The 20607-nt window shown below is 40.2% G+C and overlaps 1 protein-coding gene across 10 annotated transcripts in view; it reads right to left on the reverse strand.

Moving 5' to 3' along the window:
• Positions 1-2015: 2015 nt before the first annotated feature.
• Positions 2016-20607, reverse strand: part of OTUD7A (OTU deubiquitinase 7A) — a 106054-nt gene continuing 87462 nt past the window's right edge. For 4 of the 10 annotated variants that reach the window (XM_015872691.3, XM_015872692.3, XM_032446782.2 and 1 more), the window contains 4 exons: positions 19050-19199; positions 14505-14619; positions 14167-14251; positions 2016-12366 (listed from right to left, as the gene is read on the reverse strand). In XM_015872691.3, the coding sequence (XP_015728177.2) occupies positions 10933-12366; positions 14167-14251; positions 14505-14619; positions 19050-19199 (1784 nt within the window). In that variant the 3' untranslated portion in view covers positions 2016-10932. The remainder of the gene's footprint in view (positions 12367-14166; positions 14252-14504; positions 14620-19049; positions 19200-20607) is intronic. The other 6 variants (XM_085515006.1, XM_085515005.1, XM_085515007.1 and 3 more) reach the window with 2 other exon arrangements.

The raw sequence follows: 20607 nt of genomic DNA on the forward strand, positions 1-20607 counted from the left end.
CCCAGTCCCACTCAGCAAGGCAGGTTAGGTTTAATATTACAATGTCCTTATATACAAGAACAAATTCCCAGAAACTCGCATTTGAAGATGTGTGCACAAACAGCTCTCCTAGATACTCAAGGGTGTTGTATTTCAAAGTATTTCCAGTTCAGATAGCAACATATTTTGGTTATGAGATTTATAAAGCACTTTAGACATACCACACGCAATTAGATTTGAGTCACCACCTCTGGAGGGCTCAGTTTCTCATGTTTTATTCTTAAGCAAGCTTAGGTGCTTACTTTCAGATTACGCTTGGACTAGCAGATAGAATCAAACATTCCTACACCCTGCACTCTTCCTTCTCTGGCTATTATTTCTACCTCTCTGCCATCTGAAGGGTGTGTTTTATAAGTGGCCTGAAGGAAGCTGTCCTGCAGTTCTCCACCTATCGTCCTAACGATGGGCTAGCACATCAGCAGATGGAAACCAATGGAAACCTTTGGGATGTACAGAACAGGTAGGTGTGTTCAAGGACTTGGAACTTTGTTGTGGAATCTATTTTATTACCTGATTTATATCCAGTTCAAAGAGGTTATCAAACAGCAACTACTGGAGGTAAAGGTGTACTGTGAATGTGAGCAAATTAATAAAATGGTTAATAAAAAACTTTAACCAAGAATGAAAGAATGATAAAATACAATGGAAAAAAAAAAAAAGTTATAAAACTTACACCCTTTCAAAGCTTTTTAGCATACTTGAAAAGATGAGTTTAAACGATAAACACTTTAACACCAATAACCACAATAACAGATCATCTTATCAATCACCAGAGAAAGACATCTTCATAAATTATTAATAATATTTGCGGAATACAGGATCCTAATACAGAGTAATTTAGACTGCTTGGTAAACTGGATACAGACTGTTTGACTGAATAAAGATTAGGACAGACCTTTAGAAAGTCAAATTTCTGCCCCTTAGCTACTCACCAGGTCGACAGCTCTTGCTCAGGAAACAAGAAAAAGACTCAGTCAAAGGGCAGCTGAAGCATAATTCCTTGCACATCTTAAGCCCAGAAAAGCTACAGACGTTTTTGAGCATAAATGCACGGTATTTTCAGTTAAGAAATTAATAGATACTGAAACTTATATGAAATATATATATTCATACACACAGAACTAGAAACTAACTTAAAAGAGACACTGTGATTATGGACTCACCTCCTCTTCAATGCAGTCTGCAGCAGGGTCTGCCTGAATTAACTCTTGTTCATCTGGAGTGCACTTCAGAAAAGAAACTTGACTGAAACACTGAAATTCATGTATCTACAGATCAAGGGAGGTGTTAAAAAGCAGGAGGAGAGTCAAAGCACAGGCATGAGGAAGGTTACAGAACTGGAAATACACCTATGCAACAGCCTTGGAAAGCTCCGACACACAGAGGGCCCAGCACAGGGTACAAGAAACAATGAGACCCAAAGGCAGATTCCTGCCAGGCAAATTCATACCAGAAACAAAGGTTTTTAAAGAAAAGGTTAATTAACCACTAAGTAACTCACTGTATCTCAGTATGATTTCTTCCGCACTTAGATTTACCAAAGCCAACCAGACCTAGTTCCAAAACAGCTGTTCCACAAAGGCCCCATCTGCCCTGATGACACAGGTCGTCTCCAGGCATGGATTCCCTGAGGACAGCCACAGCTCTCAGAGCCCAGCACAGCACTGCAGCACTGCTCTCCTTGCATGGGGCGGCCTTGTGCCCTTACAGCCACAGGGCTGGGAGCGTTATAAAAAACAGAACAGACCTTACAGTGCCTGGTTTCTGGCTTTTACCAATTATTTAGTTTACGCAAATTAATCTTGAAATGAAACAGAGTGACATAACAGAAAGAGAATGAAAGTTTATGAGGAGCTGATTATAACCCCACTGCTTTGCTGCATGCCCCCTGTGTGCTTCTCTTCCAGGTTCCAGTTTCCCCTGCATGCACTAAGGAGAGCACACAAAAAGCACAACCAAGAATTTGAGGAAACAGATACTTTAGAAATAAGTTAATTTTATTGAATAGGCATTATAGCTTCTCTCTGTTTCAAATAAGGAGAAGTCAATTCACACAGATTACAGAGCTATCAGTTACTTGGAGTAATCTTTCATAAAAGAAAGAAATTAAATTACAGTTCTGCTATAAAAAGTGCGACAGTTATAACTGGAAGTTTTTCAAAACATAAGCAAGTTTTACTACCTATTGCAAAAATTGGTTTAGTGCTTTAATACTTTACAAAGGAACAATCCGACTGCTAAAAACAGCTCGTACACATCATCTTTGTCAAAGTATGGATCAGATTAAAAATGACGTTTAAATTGAATTAGAATGAAAACTGCATGTAGAAAAGGTTCCCAAGAACTCATACTTTTCACAACAAAACAAGATCCTTTAACATTACTGAATGCTCACCTCCTTTGAACAACGGATTGAAATATACGGCAGTCAGCTTAAAAACAACCAAAAGTTTTCATTGCAGGCAAAAGTGACTCCAACCAACCACACCTTGGAACTACGACTGGGGAAGGCAAATTCATTTCTTTCACACGTAATAAAAGTTTTGCATGAAAATGATCAAATACAGAGAAACCCAAAAAGGCGCTTCAGCTTTAAATACATTTCAGATACACCTTACTATACTGCTTTTTGAAATCCAAAGTCAATCTTTGTTAGAAGAGTATAAATACATAGAAGACCGTAAGAAACTGAAACACAAGGTCTGAAAAATAAGGTAGGTTCCACTACACCAAGAAGTCCAATTCTTAACCAAAAAGATCATCGAGGCTTGCTTTACTCCTTATTAATGTTTACTTAAGCATTGGTGAGAACCAACCACCCTTCTTTGAGATACACAGTGAAGGTGCAAACACAGTGCTTCAGTTTTAAAAAAGCTTGGTTTGCTAGGTTCTTAGAACCATTACCCGACCTGATTTCTTATTAATTTTACATCAATAGCTATGGTTATAATTGAAGAGGGACCCTCAATTAATGAGTAAATGAACTTCTATAAATGGAGCATGAAATCAATGTCATTTGAAATAATGTTTATGGAGACAAGCTACTCTTTATGCCAACTGACCAGAGATGAAAAACGTAGCAGAGGCTTAAAAAGGTAAATGAGAACAAAGAGCTTTCGGACTTGTCAAGGAAGCAGAATATAAAAGGAAAACATTAGCAGTAGCAAAAAAAACCATGTACGAACAATCTGGGGAGGGCGAATTACACAACAGTAAAGGTGTGACCAATTAGCTATGTATACCCTTTGTGTATAATAATTTGGACTGCCCTTCAAGATTTACCCTTATCTGAAAGGCATTGGTTTTTAACACAGAACCATGCAACACAAAGCATACTGAATGTCAGAAACACAGATGAACTGCACCAATGTTTTCAACATCTCATTCAACTTTTCCCACACAAACACATCAGTCACAGGAATCAATGAGGAGAAACAAAGCTTTCCAAGGAGAACATTGCCTCTCTGCCATGCAAAAGTTAACTTTGAGACATGACAAATAGTTTATAACAGTACCTTATTTCTTAAAATTGAACGCAAAATCAAGCTCTAGACTGATTCCAATAGGAATGCAAGAGTTGTACAGTTTTGATAAACTGTTTCATAGCTGAATCATGGTAAGGCTGGCACATCATGAGTGCAACACAGAGCTCCCACAGTTAAGAGCAATGGGCTTGAGAAAGACACGAAGGAACTGCTCCTACCCAGGAAAGAGCACAGGCCTAATCCTAATCTGGATCATTTGGACAGAGTTTTATACAAAGCTGTCAAAGCTGACCTGGGTTATTGCGGTTGGGAACTCCCTGCTGCTTAGATCTGAGGGTCTGATTCATTATTTAACCGGGGCTTAAGCCCCATTTCTTTTCCTTGGTTTATGTTGAATCAATTGAGAAAGAGATTATGTACGTGCAGCACTCCTTGAGAGGCTCCAAGGGAAAGCATTCTGTGTACTGTACGTGCATAGTACAAAGACTGTATTTACAGTACTTGGAACCTTGAACAATTAAATAATAAAATCATTGCCTGATTTCTGCTAGTATTAAAACATAAGTACACACAGTTTGCAAAGTCTAGAGACAAGAGCGCTTTTACCACGCCTACATGGCTGTATTTCGATTTATACCTGATTGCAAGCCTGCTACAAGGAGACACCAGGCACTCTCCTAGCCTGAGACACTGTGGTTTGCTGTGACATCTCCTGCATATTTTAAAACAAAAGCATGGGGAAGAGGCTTTGTGTTAGTTAAACCTGGAGGCAATGACTAGACAGTGTTCCACATCGTCTGCACTGCAGGCATGGCTCAGCCACCACGGGCCAGAAGGGTCAGCCATGGCTCTCAGGCTCCTGACACACTGTCATGCTTCACTGGGCAAAGGCTCTATGCCAAAGGATCCCAACTCCATTCTATAGCAAAACAAGTCCATGGGATTCACCTCAAAAGGTGCCTTTTACCTCTGGGCTTCCTGAAAGCCAGCCCCAACCTTAAAGCCATTGTCATGTTTTTGTTAATTCTGCACATGAACAAAAGAAGTCATTATCGTACCAGTTTTCATGCCCTTAATTTCCCGTTAAAAAAAATAAAAGGATAAAGAAAGGGGAAAAGAAAAAGGAAAATGAAATACGCAGCACCCGCAGAGGGTACCTTAGGCACTGTCTAGTTCTCTAGTTCTAACACTGGTCCATACTTCTGTAATCTCAGATGATGCTGCCACTGCAGAATTTGCTTTTTGGCGAAGGGCAAACCTCTGCATCAAAGTGAAAGGCTACAGCATGCAGAGATAAACGGCAAAGCAACAATGCTCTGCTTTCCCAGAATGCACAAAGATCTACATTTCCAGTCTTGAAAGGAAATGGTTCCTGACACAACATAGCCTTCGCTTCTGCAGTATTCTGGTGCCATGGTTACTGCACTGCCCAACATTCACCTGTTTTTAGCCCCATTGCTTATGTTGAGTAAGGTCTTCTGACATAGGGACACTTATCAAAGAACCGTGAGCTTTTAAAGAAAAACGCCTTTTAAAGTGACAGGTTGTTTGGATGAATATGCAGACACTTATGCAGAGTACAGCAAGCTAGAATGCTTTACAGCCATGGCTAAATGAGAAGTGGGGCAGAGGCTGCATCCAGCTAAGTGACTCCTGGTCTCCAGTGAGCTGTAACTTTAAGGCTGTTTGGAACCCGGTGGCTATTACCCATATCACGTGCTCCACAGTGCAAATGTGCATCAGCCATTTCAATTCTCTTGACACAATACATGCATTCAGGTAATAGGAGATAAAACAGCAATCAGAACAGCATATTTACTTGAGAGGAAAAAAAATCAGAGCGAATATGCTATCCAAGAACATCTGTGGAATACAGTAGCCCTGTTTTGACTGCAGTAGGTTAATGTATAACAATATGGTCTTTTGGTACAAAGCAAGTCTCTCTGTAGGCAAGCAATCAATGAATAAACTCAACTATTTGTTCACACATGGAAAAATCACCGAAGATAAAATGCAATTTCCACTGAGTAAAAATAAGCAGAAAAATAAAGAAAAACCCTGAATACGTGTTGGAGTAATGCTCCCCTGACTTTCTGGAACCAAGAGCTCATGCTACAGCAGAAACTGATGCTCAGTCCATCTTCAAATCAGCCTGTTTATCAAGAGAAACTGAGATGCAGAAGCCTCACATTAGGCATCCAGATTCTACTGTTTTGGTTGGAGTACGTAACTTAATAGGGAATGCAGAAAACCAAACAAAAAAGCAAACAAACCAAATCACAAAAGCTAGATGAGTTTTAAAATCTGTACTGATGCCCAACTTAAAACATGCCTCAGTTCCTAAAGCCTTTTTTTGCATGACTTGCCGGTAATTAAGATGCACAGTACAAAAACCCATGAAGAAATGAAATCTGCACACCTTCATCTGCAGGGAGGCAACACATATCATATATATTCAGATACAATGCATCTACCAATCACAAGATGACATCTCTATGATCTATAGTCATTTTCTTCCCACAGATGATAAATCAATGCACTGATTCCTAAGTCTTGATTTTCATTTGCAAGGAATAGTCAATCCAAGATTCCATCTTTTTAAAAGGCAGAATTATTGTACATCAGTGGGTGCAGGGTACGTGATCAGCAGCCCGGGTCAACCAGAATCAGTGCAGAAATGCTTCATGTGGTAAGAAAACTTTCCAGATGAATGTTTATACATAAGCTGCTTATAAAAGTGGCTGTTGGTAGGGACTGGAAGGAGAGTTTTACCAAAATACAGAAAGGAAAATTTAAAGCTTTTCAATTAAGAAAAAAACTGTATACTCAACTCTCATTAGACACAGATGTGCACAACAGACAGCAGTTAGAAACAACACACACATTTTTACAAAGCTTTCTTTTCGTGCTTAGTTTCTACCAGCACTTTGGAAGGTAACCTACTAAAATGATGACCCTGTTTATAATAAAGGCGCAAAATATTGCTCTGTAGCATATTTTGAAAATAATATAAAAATAATTTCTATATTACAGTTTAAACTTGGCTTGTAAAATTCCAACATAATACAGCCTTAAGTCCACAAACAGAACATACTTAGAAACACCACCGTGTTATTTTCCTCTCATTTATAACAATACAGTATTTTTAGTCACATACATAGGAAATGAATGTGCAAATTAAAAGAGGGGTTAGTGCCTGATACCAAAATAGTTTAAGTTCTATGCTGTACACCGTTTGGTGATCCTCTCTGTGAGCTCTCATACCCGAAAAGTAATACGCTTCAAATACACTGACAGAGACTTGAAGTACCCAAAGCTGTAAAGCCATCTACAATCAGCATCAGTTACTTTGCTTCTCTGGACCTCTGCCTGTCTGAGATCATTGTGACGTCTGTCAACACACAGGTTTTTAACTGCAGAGCTTTCCCAGCATTACGAAGACGTTAGCTCTGCACTAGCTCATGCTCTGCTCTCACATCCAGCTTGCAAGTATTTTATGTGTCCGTGAAGCAACTGATTTAAGGCCCCCTTTGCTAATGGTATTCTGTCTGTAGATTTCAGAGGACAGCAGATTTATCTCACAAAGGCCTGAAGCATCCCCCCTGCTCCACAGGCACAATGCTCATCCGTTCTACCACTGTAAGAGCACCGACAGGCAGCCTGAGAACAAGCACTGGCTGAAGGTCTCTGGCCTCCATCCCACCAACATCTATGCTATGTTTCTTAACAGTTAAGTTTCCGAAAATAAGCAGTCTCCTTGATGTCAGGAAGACTATTCATATTGGTGAAGTTGAGCACCAGTGTAGTTGTTTGCAGAGTCAGGGAGTTGGAGGGCAGTATTTTGTCAGATCTGTGCTGTGCATTTTTTGATATCTACACATTCATCATCACAAGTGAAGTAGATTACCCTGAATATGCCTGTATGTATATTGCCTCAGCAGACTGCTTTGATCTGCAGTCAAATGGTGCACAAACCCATGCTAAGCATCTCCCCTCAATGCCTTCTTTATCAAATGCTACTGCTCTTACCATGAGATTTGTGATTTTAGAAATGACGACCCTGAAGACTTCACTTGGCCTATTTAGATGCACTAAGAAATAAGCAACACAATCTCCAAATACAGCATTTTTCTTTCACTGATGCTTCTCATGTTACCTTTGACTTAGGAAGGAGGAATTAACAGCTAAAGGAATCTGGGTCACATGCACTGCTTCCATTGCAGCTACAAAGCACAATGAATTACATTAACAAGAGGTCAATCAATCATTTAAAAATCACTTAAAAATTTAGAAGTTGCTTTTGATAATCTGTACCACCTTCAGAATGAGCTGCTTGTTGGCTGTCTGTTACAACTGATACCCACATCTGAAAAAAATACTCATAGAGTCTAGCAATAGTTTATGAACTCCTTGTACAGCATTTTAAATGGCACTTAAATAGAAAGCGTGACTGAAACCCATTATGTATTACAGGCCTATTGTGTTATGAGCAGACTTCTGTATCTGAGTTCATGACCAAATTAAAGTGTAATAGGTTTAAATGCTGCACATTCAGATATTATAAAAGTTTCAGCTTCCTCCAAATCTAAGCATCTCCTGGTGGTTTTGGAGCTGTTCTGGGAGGGTGCAGTCTGTACTTTAGTGTGTACTTTTAGAATCTGAATAACAGTGATAATGTCCAATTGCTGTTAAAGAGGAAGAAAAAAAAGGCATAGTACAAATGCATGAACACGCATGTACTGCAGCCATGTGAGATAACAGAAAAACATGAACAGGGATCTCCAAAACCAAAAGTGACTTCTGCACAGCTTGGCCTCATCTCCAACACGGAGTCAGGTCAGGCACAGAGAAAGACCCTGTGGCATAATTACTATTAGATGAGTCTCTTATCTAAAAAATGACCTTCTGCAAACTTCATGTTGCAAATAGCACATCTTTAAAACATACTTCAGAAATGATTACTTTGAAAAATGGAAAGCAGTAAATTCTCATGGTAATTCCTTGGTTTTAGACATGCACTGTTACTGTTCTCCTCATTCAGAAGGAAGCACCTGACTCAGATCCATGGGTTGGTGCACTCTGCTGCTAATAATGAGTTTTTTTAAGCATAACTTCACACAAACATTACCCAGAGCATCAAATGCCATCACTACTGTAATGCTCTAAGAATTCTTAACTATGTATTATATGAAGTTTTATCCTGGCAGTTTCATCCCTCCCAACAGCATATACAATCTAATCCAATGTCTCATTTAACATATTCTGTCCTGTTTTAACATAACCTGAAACCACAGATTTCTTTGGCAATGAGAACTTGCATGTCATCACAACACTTAAACAGGACACTGCTTACCAGTGTTTTCAAGCAGAGTCATGCATTTTAGAACCTGCTTACCTCAAGGACACAAGTCCCAGTGAGTTTTAATTTCTTGTTAGGCTTCCCAACATTTCCCTTTTATGAAAGGCTGCAAATTCAGTGACATCCAGCGCATGCTCATATATTGCTCTAATACATGAAGTACAGGTCTGAATTCATGGAACAGCAGACAGGGGAAGGACCAGGACTCTGAGGAGCAGTGAATGGACTTACTCTGAAAGAGTTCATTAAATCTCCCTGGTGTAATCAATTTTAAGTACATGTTAAGTCGCATAAATTTCTGAGGGGCAAGAGCAAGTGCCTATGTGCTTTTTGGAGAGAAAGTAAACATCAGCATAAGGCTGTGTGTTGTGTTTCACAGACTCCTTCACACAAGGCTTTGAGGCTAATTAGCATTAGCTGCATACAGGCCAACCATGCCAAGAGTCAAAAATGGGGTACAGCAAAAAAGAAGCAATCCCTGCGAAACAACCTGTTTTGTGCAGGCCAGAAAAATGCTATTCTGTAATGAACAGAGCAGAACTCACATCCTGCATCTTGAGATGGCAGAGCAAGTATTCTTGAAGGCAATGTTAGGCTGCACTTCTTCATGAAAACAAGCTGAAAAAAAACCATAGGGACGTGCTGATGAACCACTGCCACAAGCACAGCCACAGTAAAGGTCTACTCTTGTTAAATTACACCAATAGGTGGTGGAATAGCATAAAAAAATGCATATACTTCATTCAAGAAAACATGCTAATTTCAAGCATCTGCTTGAACAGTATTTCTGAACAGAGCTTTACTTTCAAACGTATTGCAATTACTTATGTATACATCTGGAAATCAGACGTGCACATCTGTGCTAGGAGAAGACATTTGTACCTGTAAGCATTTCATATCCATCTTGAAAGCTCCCGGTAGATGCATGGCTTACTGAAGGAGAAGACTTGAAAACAGGTTGGGTCAAATGTCTCCAAGAAATGCTCAGAAGTAATTATGTTTGCAACAACGTTGGAAAAGGAATAAACAATGAATAAATTCATATAACGGCTAAGGCAATCTGGGGATGCAAAACACTTGTTTTGACAAGCAGTTCATTCGGCTCTAAACTGATCCAACGTCTCCTAGCTGGTCATCAAATCTTCCAAATCTAATAAGACTTTTGTATTTTGATTTTAATATATATATATTTTCCAATTTCAGCAGCAGTGAAAATACTACTGAGATTCAGGTGCCCAAAACGATACTGAGTTTTATATGAGTTTTTTTGTTTTGGTTTGTTTTTTTTAGTTTAGGAAGTGAAGTCTTGCAGGTCATAATGTTTTTATATAAAATGTGTTTACAAATTCAATACAGGCAAAAATGGCACAAATCTAATTTTTAATGGACGTGTACAAATACTTGGTGAGAACTTAAAGTCAGGAAGAGCTACAGCCCTCATGAATTCAGACCTTTCACTTCAAGTTTCCTAGAATCATTCCATCTCAAACTAAAGTGAGTACAAACATTAGTGCTAATGCAGTATGCTGCCATGTTAGAAGTGTGCGTTATGCAAAAGTCACTACACCCTCTGGACAGGAAGAAAAGCTATGAAAAATTTATTCTTGCTGAGGAAAAAAATACTCTCGTAATAGCTACAGAATCTCAAATGCTCACAAGGCAGATACTACCCTACTACAACACCTCATCTCCGGCATTATGACTTTCCCCTATCGTACTACTACCTGAGTGATGTCAGTGTAAATTCAGGCACCATTAGTAAATTTTTGACCAAACATACACACAGCACTGACAAAGAAGTAAACAACCCTTCAGCTTACCCAGAGTATGTAAAAAAGACACTGACAAAATGGAAAATAATATATATATTTTTTTTATGATAAATTAATCCTATTATTTCCTCATTGCCCAGGAAAAGCGAAAAGCTAGACACTATTTACTCATCAATCCTTTATTCTCTTTCTTGAAGGATTCCTTTTACTGCAATTCCACACTGTTTACTCTGCAAGTAAGAAAATGGTAAAACTAAATATAGTCACGGAAGAATCCTCAATGCCTGTGTCCCTTACTTTCCCTCTCCCTGCGCTTCAGCTCTTCTTTGTAGCAGTATGAACAGTAATTGTCAGTCTCAGGACGACCATAAAAGGAACAGTTATCCTTCTTACAGCGGTTCTGCTGGATGGGATATATTGGGCAAACTGTGCTTCTGCCTTGATTTTTATCATTGTTCAACCAGGTCTGAGGAGCATCCTCATCAGCATATTCTAAGCAGTCTCTGATATCACCAGTATTGAATCCATTAGTGTATGTCTGAGACTTGTGTTCAGTAGGCATGGCATAGCTCAGCGACTCCACTGTGTTCACTGTGCGGATACCAGTTATCCGGGCTGGGCTGTAGCTCTGAGAAGACAGCGATCTGTTTTGTTGGGGATACGTGGCACAGGTCTTCAATGTGCCAACCACTGGCTTGTAAGTGTCATCTTGGAAGCTCGATGGCTTGGAGTTGACATCATGCAAATGGATGACACTTTGCCTTTGAACAGGTGGCGTATGGCTATAGTGGGCAGATACTGGAATGGGTCCGCTTTTCTTAGCACCATTACTAGGTGAAGAAAATGACCCAGGAGTGGGACTAGTGCGATCTTTAAATTTTAAAACCAGTTGTGTTGTATGGCTTTGAGGCAGGACAGGTGATGCCCTGTCCTGAGGAGATGTTTCTAACTTTTCTTTTGAATATGCTTCCGGCTCCAGCTTCCTACTAGATGACCCATTCAATGCAGCCTTTTTCTCAGCATCCTTTCTTTTCTGTTCCTGCTCAGCATTGAAACGCTCCTGTGCACTGGTCAAGTAATAACCGATCATCTCCTCGTGAAACTGATGCCTGTGGCTGGTCAACAGAAGGCCAGCAAAAATAAACTTTCGTTCACCCTGCATGGCTGCTCTCAAAATATTGAGGCTGAGTTTCACATCCGTGCTGTATTTCCACGGGTCAGTTTGCTTATCAGACAATGACTTTGTGTTCATCTTTTCAATGGGTGAGTTGCTAGCTCGGTCAGTAGGAGATGGAGTGGTCTTTTCAGATGGAGAAGTGCTTGCAGACTGTCCAGATTCCTCTTTGCTACCTTTGCGAGACTTAGACTTCTTCTCTTTGACTTTCTCTATGGTGTCACCATTTTTCCCATTCCCTGAATTTGCCCTGCTCATTTTGCCATGCACCAGGCCTCCAAGACCGCCCATATTCTTTTTCAGCTTAATCCCAAGGGTTTTACTGAGGCTTCCTATTTTATTGGCAACCGAGTCCGTCCTGTTCTTGTCTTTATCCTTCCTCTGTTTGTCCTTTTCTTTTTCTTTACTGTTTTTTCCATTGCTGCCGTTGGAATTACTACAGATGGAATCTCGGTCTGAGTCCATTGAGTCAGCCAGAGACTGAACATCTTCCCCAGCTGAAGCTGTAGGGGATTCTGGTTGAGCCAAAGGGGCCTGCTATGGAAAATTAATTATAATTAGATACAGAAAAAGCAGTTTCATACAGGGACTTTGTGCAAAAAAATGTAATCTAACACAGACTTTCACACTGACTTTAGAAGTGTATTTTTTAATTTACACACTGACATTTTATTCTGGTTTCTTTCTTATTTGGCTCTGCTGCCTATCTTGCTTGCTCCTGCAGTAGCTTTTGGCTCACTCCAAGCACATTTGTAGGGTAGAGGTCAGTTATTCAGATGATCTGTGAAAACCATTGACTGAATAATGGAGAAAGTTAGTACCCTCATCAAGAGAAGTCTGCAGCTCAACCTCCCTGTTCACACTGACCAGCGGAGTGGCTGGCCTGCATATAGAAACCAGTCACTGAACTGGAAGCATCCACAATACTTGCAGCCTCTTGGTGCGGAGACAGTCCGGAAGGGAACTGATACCTCCGTGATGGAAAATTAGCAGGGTTCTGCTGAAAGCTGTGAGGGGTGTGCAGAATACAAATCTGTCTGTAGTAACATTTCAAAATTCACCATGTCCATAAAACAACTTAGTTCATTTCTTTGTTGTTCAGGTCTCCAGTGCACTTACATCAGAGCTACAATGCACCAGTCATCCTGTCTGACATAGTAAATTTGAGCACATAGACCAATAAGGTCTGCTCACTCTTACTGGAAATACAATGTAGATAAAACTGATGCATGAAAGTCTGAGTTCCAAGTCACATTTTGGGTAAGGTGATAAAGTATCTTCCGTGACAATGCAGTAACAGAATCCTATGATAATTTCAAATTTGTCTGTAGTCACTTAATCCTGCAAAACTTAGTTTTGCATCCAGGCTTTGCAAAATAAATCTGCTAAAGATAACTTGAAACGCTTAACTGACTGTAGTGATATAGAACCACTCTGGAAATATATACACCTTCACTGAAGAAATGCACACCTGTTTCTTGTCCCTGAGTACTTAAATGTCCTCTTGTCTGGAATCCCTGAAGTAGGGAAAGGTAATGCAGGTCTCATGTGGTTTCAGGCTTACAGCTCACAATTACAGGACAATTTTGCCTCTCCTTTTTCTCATGTGGTGGCTACTGCTTTAAGGTGAAACTGTAGAAAAATGGTTTTCTTCCTCTCCTGAAGCTTGTTAAACCCTTTTTCCTTTTGTGTTGTGTTCCTCCTTTCAAACACCATCTGTGCAGGCTGTCTAAATCACCACCATCTTCTCCTAGCAACCTTTTGCCTTCGGACTAACCCCTCAATCTATTCAATGTAATTTGCAGAGAAATGTGCAGCTGATGAGGTGCCAGCTGGGCACAGTTCTGAGACAGTTTTCTGAAAGAACCAGGCTCCAGTTCAGTGCCAGTCTGTGGCCTTTTGTCAGCCAGCCTACACTGGAGGCTGTCCAGGAGACCAAATCTATTCTTAAAAAGAGAAAGGGCTGGGGACTGGTGACCTAACAGTTGTATTAGGAGAGCAAGCCAAGGTTCTGAGAAAAAAGTAGTTAGAGAAGGCCTGTCTTATTTTTCTGAACTAAAGGGGCTACTGAAATAGATAAGAGAAAGAGAAAGCTAGAAAATACACTTCAGAACAGTACGTAAGTTGCAAAAATATACAATAAACTGTCTTAAAAACAGAACACTATCAATCTACAAACCCAGAGGCAGTGATGGTGTGCTACAAGCGACTTGTCTCCGCTGCCAGGATACAGGTGGTTCCAGGCAGCTGGCCAGGACATGAAGCCTACCCCACACAACACCACATTGTGCCTCATATCACTTGTTTGGTTTAGACTGAGGAGGAAGTTTACCTTACCCGTGTTTCAGATGGTATGCGTATCCATGTTACATTCATATAGCTGTGTAGAAGATTAAGCTTTGCCTCAAGAGACAGAATCAAACTAAGGACGAAAACAGAAAGGAACACACAGTCAAAAACACCCTGAGAGAAAAAGGGTAACTGGGAGAGACAACACTGCCCAGCAAACAGCAGTCTGATCTGTGACCATCAGATGGAGACCCACCCCCCACCTCATCTCCCATGCAACCAAAACATGAACAAAGCTCTTTCTAGTAGCAGCTTCCTCAGTACTTGGATTAGGTACGGCTCAGGACACTTTACTGCTTAATACTGAAGTCGCAGGAAGGTCTTACTTGGCCAGTTTGGTGTTGTCGTTGTCATCTTTTCCCCACTCCCAGTCTTTCCCAGGATCAACCGCAAAGTGCAAAGGCAGTAGCTTGTGTTCAGAGTCAGTCAGGGGGATCACCGCTGAAGTAGAGATAAAACAAGAATTGGGGTGGGGGGCATGGAACAGAGACAAAAGATTTAGCTGCGAAAAGCAGTTTAAAAAAAACACAGGTAAAGACAAAGGCCAGAAGTTGGATGTGCTGCAGTACTGGCTCGTCTGTATTTTGATGCTTGTGTGACAGAGGAAGGGAGGAAGAGAGTAACACCCTGACTGCTACTGGCCATAGTCACCAGAGGCAGAGCAGAGACCTCAGGGCTGACAACGCTATTATGTATTGCACAATAAATATTTCCTGGAGACAGAACAACTGGAAGCAACAAAACGTTGAAGCATTCCTCTGCATCTCACACAGACACACACATTTGCTAAATATTTTTGTTTTCAGGTTTGTAAGTGAAAAACAAAACCATGGTAAGAAATAAAAACATACTGATAACAGCATTATGTGACACAGCAAACAGTTGTTACGGGGATTCTGGACTCAAACTGTGAATTAGCATAAATGAGGAGCAAAGATCAACATATTTATGAGCTAAGAGGTCAGTTTGAGACCTGCCTTTAGTATAGAGGAAAGAGCATTACTGCTGTAATAACCCAGCATCACTGCCTATCTGCTTTGGCTATTCTGTTCTTGCCCCTCCCTGTCAGAGCTCTCTGCCTTCTGACATATCTTAATGTCTTTGTTTTACACTCAGCATGCAGAGATTGCACTTCGATTTCATTGAGTGCCTGTCATTCATCACCACCAATAAGCTAAGAGAAAAGCACTGTCAGCTTTAATTAAAAACAGCAATTTGCTTCCATTTCATTAGAAAACAGCCAGAAAGCTGCTGAAGGACCGGGCAGGATCCTCAGCACAATGCAGGTCACTGCTGTTTCTCTGACAGCCAATCAAGGAATTTAGTTTTCTGTGCCACAGCCCTTAAGGACTTCACCCACGTAGCTATTCCAGCAAAGCTGAGGAACAAAGAATAAAGAGAAATAAAGAGAAATCATCCAGCAACATGGTGGTGAATTACTGCAAGTTTATGGCATTAGTTGGTTATGTGCTGTTTACAGCATTTCTTACAGTTCAGAAAATATGCTCTCAAACAAAGGCACAGCAATTTTGGCTAAATATTACTCTTTACTTAGCAGAACTCAGGAAATATAAACTGCATTTTTATTAACATTGTTATGTTGGTATTAGATTCAGACAGCTCAACAACTGCACATAATATGCTTATTTTTCATCTTATTTGCAGGTCTGGTATAGCTCAAACTCTCTGAATTTCATAGAAATGTTGCCCCCTACTGCCTATAGAAAGTAATTCCTGAAATATTTTCCCTATGCTAACAGCAAATACAGTATGGAACAGCTGGAGATTAATCAAGTTCAGCCACTGACTGCCTATAACATATCACTATTACCTGGAGAATTACCCTTCAGGTTAGAGTATAAACACTGTGCCTGACAACAAGAGGAGCTTCTTTTAAGAAGTCAGAGCTCAAAGCTCTCAGTCTTCTGACAGTTCAAAATCTGGCCATGTACTGTGGTGCCTTTGCCATCCTATTCTGACCCTCACAATTGTGGATCTCCCTTCCACCATACCAAAGCTGCCAACACCGCTGTGTTGATACAAGAGCATCCGTGTGCCAATCTATTTCCTGTCACAGTATTTGAAGAACAAGCACGGTGCTGTTAGCTGCCAGCAGTCTCTAACAGCAACCAGTTTTGCAGCTGAACGCCAAAGCATTCCCTTCGTGCCAGATTTAATGCCAAGCGTTCTCTGCTGCTTCTCAGAATTGAAGCTTGTGTATTCAAGACCCTGCAGCAAAACATGTAAAACCAGATCATACAAAATACATATTATTATTATATTATGGAGGCATGCTCTACAGGAAAACAGCTCTACAATTTCTAATAGACACGTGTAGAACCTGGCAACTTAATGGCATGGAGACATTCCTGTCCTGGCTGCAGCATATCAGGAGCAACCACCAGTAGTGAGACAGTTTCCTTAAAAGGGTATCAAAAATTCCTTCCTTCCTTCACTTCTTCCTTATTTTTGCATTAAATTGTAAGAATTTGCTTTGCAGACTTTAAATTTCATACCATTCATCAGCTTAATGTTTAGAAAACGGCTTCTATGCAGAAAGCTTTTTCATAAGAGCTCTTCTACAGATTGAGCTGGAAGGCTGCTGCAGTGTGGAATGTAAAGGCCAGAGCTATCGCCCAGCATCTCCTTGCAGATCCCTGCAATAGTTCTGTGTACTGAAGGCTCAGCAAGTTGAGTGGGTTCATTTTCTCATAGGAGATCTGACTTTCAGATCAACTTTTTTTCCCCCATTTTTGTGTTATGATTCAGTTTCCACCAACACAAAGGCTGCCACATGCAACAACCTGCAGTGTTGCCCATATCATACGATCTCATTTCAAAAACAAAACTCAGGTCCTTCCAACAAGAATGACTCAATTGGACGACAGATTCTTTCATGAAACTGTTTACAATAAAATCTGTCCTTCAACAATTTTTCCTCATTCCATCATTTCAATCAACAGCTTTCTCTCTGTTGACAACCGCACAGCTGCAGCATGCTCACTGCCCCATAACCATGGGAAATACCAACATACATCCAAAATCAGATGGAATGCATGCAGTCTTAGGGAACTGAATGCAAGATATTCAGTTGCCTCTAAACCGCTCTCTAGGAAGGACTAAATGAAATTCACTTTGGAGATCTGAAAAACCACATGTTCCACATCTTTATGTATTCATCAGGGATTTAAAACACCCCTGCAGACATCGGCAAAAATACGTGGAGGACTCATGCCTAATGCTAAGCTCCTCTTCACTGAATTCTTCTAAAGCCACATCACGTCTTTAGCAAAAACACGTTTCCCTTTGCCACCAAAGGAGTGCAGACAGACATGAGCTCATCTGAGCTCTGCTTGTTTTGATCTGCTTACTATTTAGCTTTGAATTTCATGAAAGTGGAACTGGAAGCTTAAGTGGACAAGATTTATTCACAGCAGGATGGAGTTAGAAGTTTGAGTTGAGACTGGAAAGCCGCACATGCAGCCCTTTCTGTGCTAGAGGTGTCAGCACAGCAATCTGTAAATGACAGCTGGAGGAACTCATTTTAAACCCATACTTATATAATTTTAAATGAGCTTTGTAGCTTAATGATTTTTTAAAACGTAGAGCTTTGGCAATAATGAATAGTCATATAAAACTGTCATCAAAATATACAATTTTTCATATGAAATACTGGAAAAACAAAATGGCTTATGGAAGTATATGCTACCTTAAAGCAACAATACTGCTCAAGAATCTTAGACTCCCACTACACTAATTATGCATCAGCACAACAGAAGACACAGAATTGAGAAGCACCATCCCAGCCATACATAACGCCCAATGGTGACGCAGGGTTAATTATTCTGAGAAGAAAGTGGTACTAATGAAATCAGGAGCCTGACTGCTTACAGTCTACCTACTTAGGACTCTATGTTTCTTCAAACATGTACGCAAATCTATCTAGCTGGCTTCCAAGCAGACACAAGCTCTAGAACTACTGGCTTTGCATTTCACAACATACCAGTAGTGTAAACTGTTATAATGCTTTTGGAAAATGTCCTAACATCAAAATCTCATGGCAATCTAAATTCTCTGTGATACAGTGAGAGGTGGATTCTCTATGAGATACTGACTTTCTGCTCTAATGAGAGAGAGCACCTAGAGAAAAAATGTTCCAAACAGCAGGCTGGCACATGAGAACTCCCAGCACACCAAACCCAGTAGTAGCTAGTTATCTACTCTGAAATTGGGTGCTGGGAAACAAGATAAAGGTAGGACGACCAAGTGCTGTTTCGCTTCTTTCAGATTACTATAAGGCAAAGAGGTCTTCAAATTAACTGCAGTTACAGCTACCTCCTAGGCTACCTGTGCAGGAATTAATCCACTCCTGACATTCTTGTCAGTTTTAGTCCTGTATCCTAGAAGCTCAAATCTGACACACAAATATCCTCTCAGACTTTGTTGTCACTATTATGGAGTTAAACTGAAGATAAGGTATAAAGATTGATTTTCACTATATGTTTTAAAATGGAAAAACAAGTGCATTTAGTGCGCTGGAAGAGGCCTTTCATTACCTGATTCACAATTAGCTTTCTAAATGCTTTATAAACCCTAATTAGCACAGTCCTTCAAGAACTCAGAAGCACAGCACATCACTACAATTATAGCTATTTATATACGTAAAAAGACACCGTGATAATGCAAAGATTAGAACTGAGTAATTCTTGGCTCATGGTTTTGTGATTAGACTACTAAAGCTTAGACTGTAAGAAATAAGATTTAGTGCATATTGCTTCCTTTCTGACAAACACATACACTTACAGGTCTATGAAAGTACTTAGTGCATTGTGTTCAGTATGTATTCCTGAGATCCTATGTTTATAGCATACCTTGCTCTCTCTGTTGATCTTTTTGTTCCATGGAAACAAGAGCAGAGAAGTGTGCCTGATCATAGGCTAGAACCAGAGGTGAGCAATGGCATCTGTTAGGTAGAACTTCAAGTGGCAAATAAATTCCTCCAAATGGTATAGGTGCAAATGCTGCAACAAAAAATAAGATTATTATCACTTTTTTAAAAATTATGTAAAAAGACATTAACATTTACTATATGAAACAGTTGTGCTTCACTGCTTTCAGAGCTCCAGTAGAAGAGCTCTGAAGCGGAGCAAACAGGCATAACAGCATGTAAAAATTTGTTATAAAACTATCAGGAAATACACTAAGAGCAATAATGAAAACATTCCACCTTTACATATACTTTCCTTTGTCTGCTTAATAGAAAAGATATAAAAGTATTTTAACAAAAACTTGATGACTGTCACACATTTAACACATCTGTAAGGACAAAGCTTCAAAAGTATTGCCTCTTATTTTATTACATTGGCCCACAATGTCAGAGGTGATTGCTGGTGGGATGGTGGCAGTGGGGCAGTCTGGCAAAATAGCATCTGACATGGAAGTGCAGATGAAGCACAGGTGAAGAACTGAATTCCTCCATGTGGAAAAAATGCACCTAATGGCGATTCACTGACACTCGTTGAATGTTTCTGGAGCCCAAACAGTGGATGTGAGCAAAGTGAGAAAGCGAATGGTGCATTTCAGCCATGATAATAGTGATGTAAAATACAAGCCATGTTACAGAAGGCCATGCACAGATGTCATAGCATGAAAAGAAGAGCATCTCAATCAGCTAACAGTGCCAATCAATGGATAGTGACCAGTGAACCTTAATACTGGCTTTAATATTGGAAATGATAGTGGCAATGTTGGAATATCACAACATTTTGTCAGGAGGGTCCTATGAATGCTCACTTATGTACAGAATGAATACTATATGCAGGTTTGTCAGGGCTTGTTAAAGCAATATTAGGCTGGAAGTGACATTTTTCTTGATCTTATCATGACTGGTGGCAAGACATGGAGTCATCACTGTGAGCTGGAGTCAAAACTTTTGCAGCCCATGCAGCAGAGGTGTAAGAATTTCTCATTGAAGAGAAGCTCAAAACAGCCTTCAGTGATATGCATTCTCTTTTGGGATAGGGAAGGGCAATCCTTCTGCATTTCCAAGAAACGGGACAAACCACCAACTCTGACTGCTACATTTCGATGGTGACTAAACTGAAGGCTCCAACTTCCAGAGTCAGGCCAGAGAAGACAATAACCTTTCTCTTGCAACACAATAACACTGGGTTTCATACCAGTTTGAAGAATTTAGAGTATACCGTTAGTCTTGGCTGAACCACACCTACCATTTAGTCTGGATTTAGCACCTTCTGACTTGGATCTGCTCAGGCTGATGAAAGATGGATTGCATGGGGAACATTTTACAAGCAATGATATCATCATGGCAGCTGTGAATCAGTGGCTCTTCTCCACCAGTGCAGACTTTTATGCATGCAGCATGCACACTCATGTCCATTGCTGGAGAAAATGCACAGCTAACAGTAG

The sequence above is a fragment of the Coturnix japonica genome, chromosome 14 (genome assembly GCF_054131305.1).
Source record: "Coturnix japonica strain WE chromosome 14, WE-NBRP24, whole genome shotgun sequence".
NCBI classification, from domain to species: domain Eukaryota; kingdom Metazoa; phylum Chordata; class Aves; order Galliformes; family Phasianidae; genus Coturnix; species Coturnix japonica.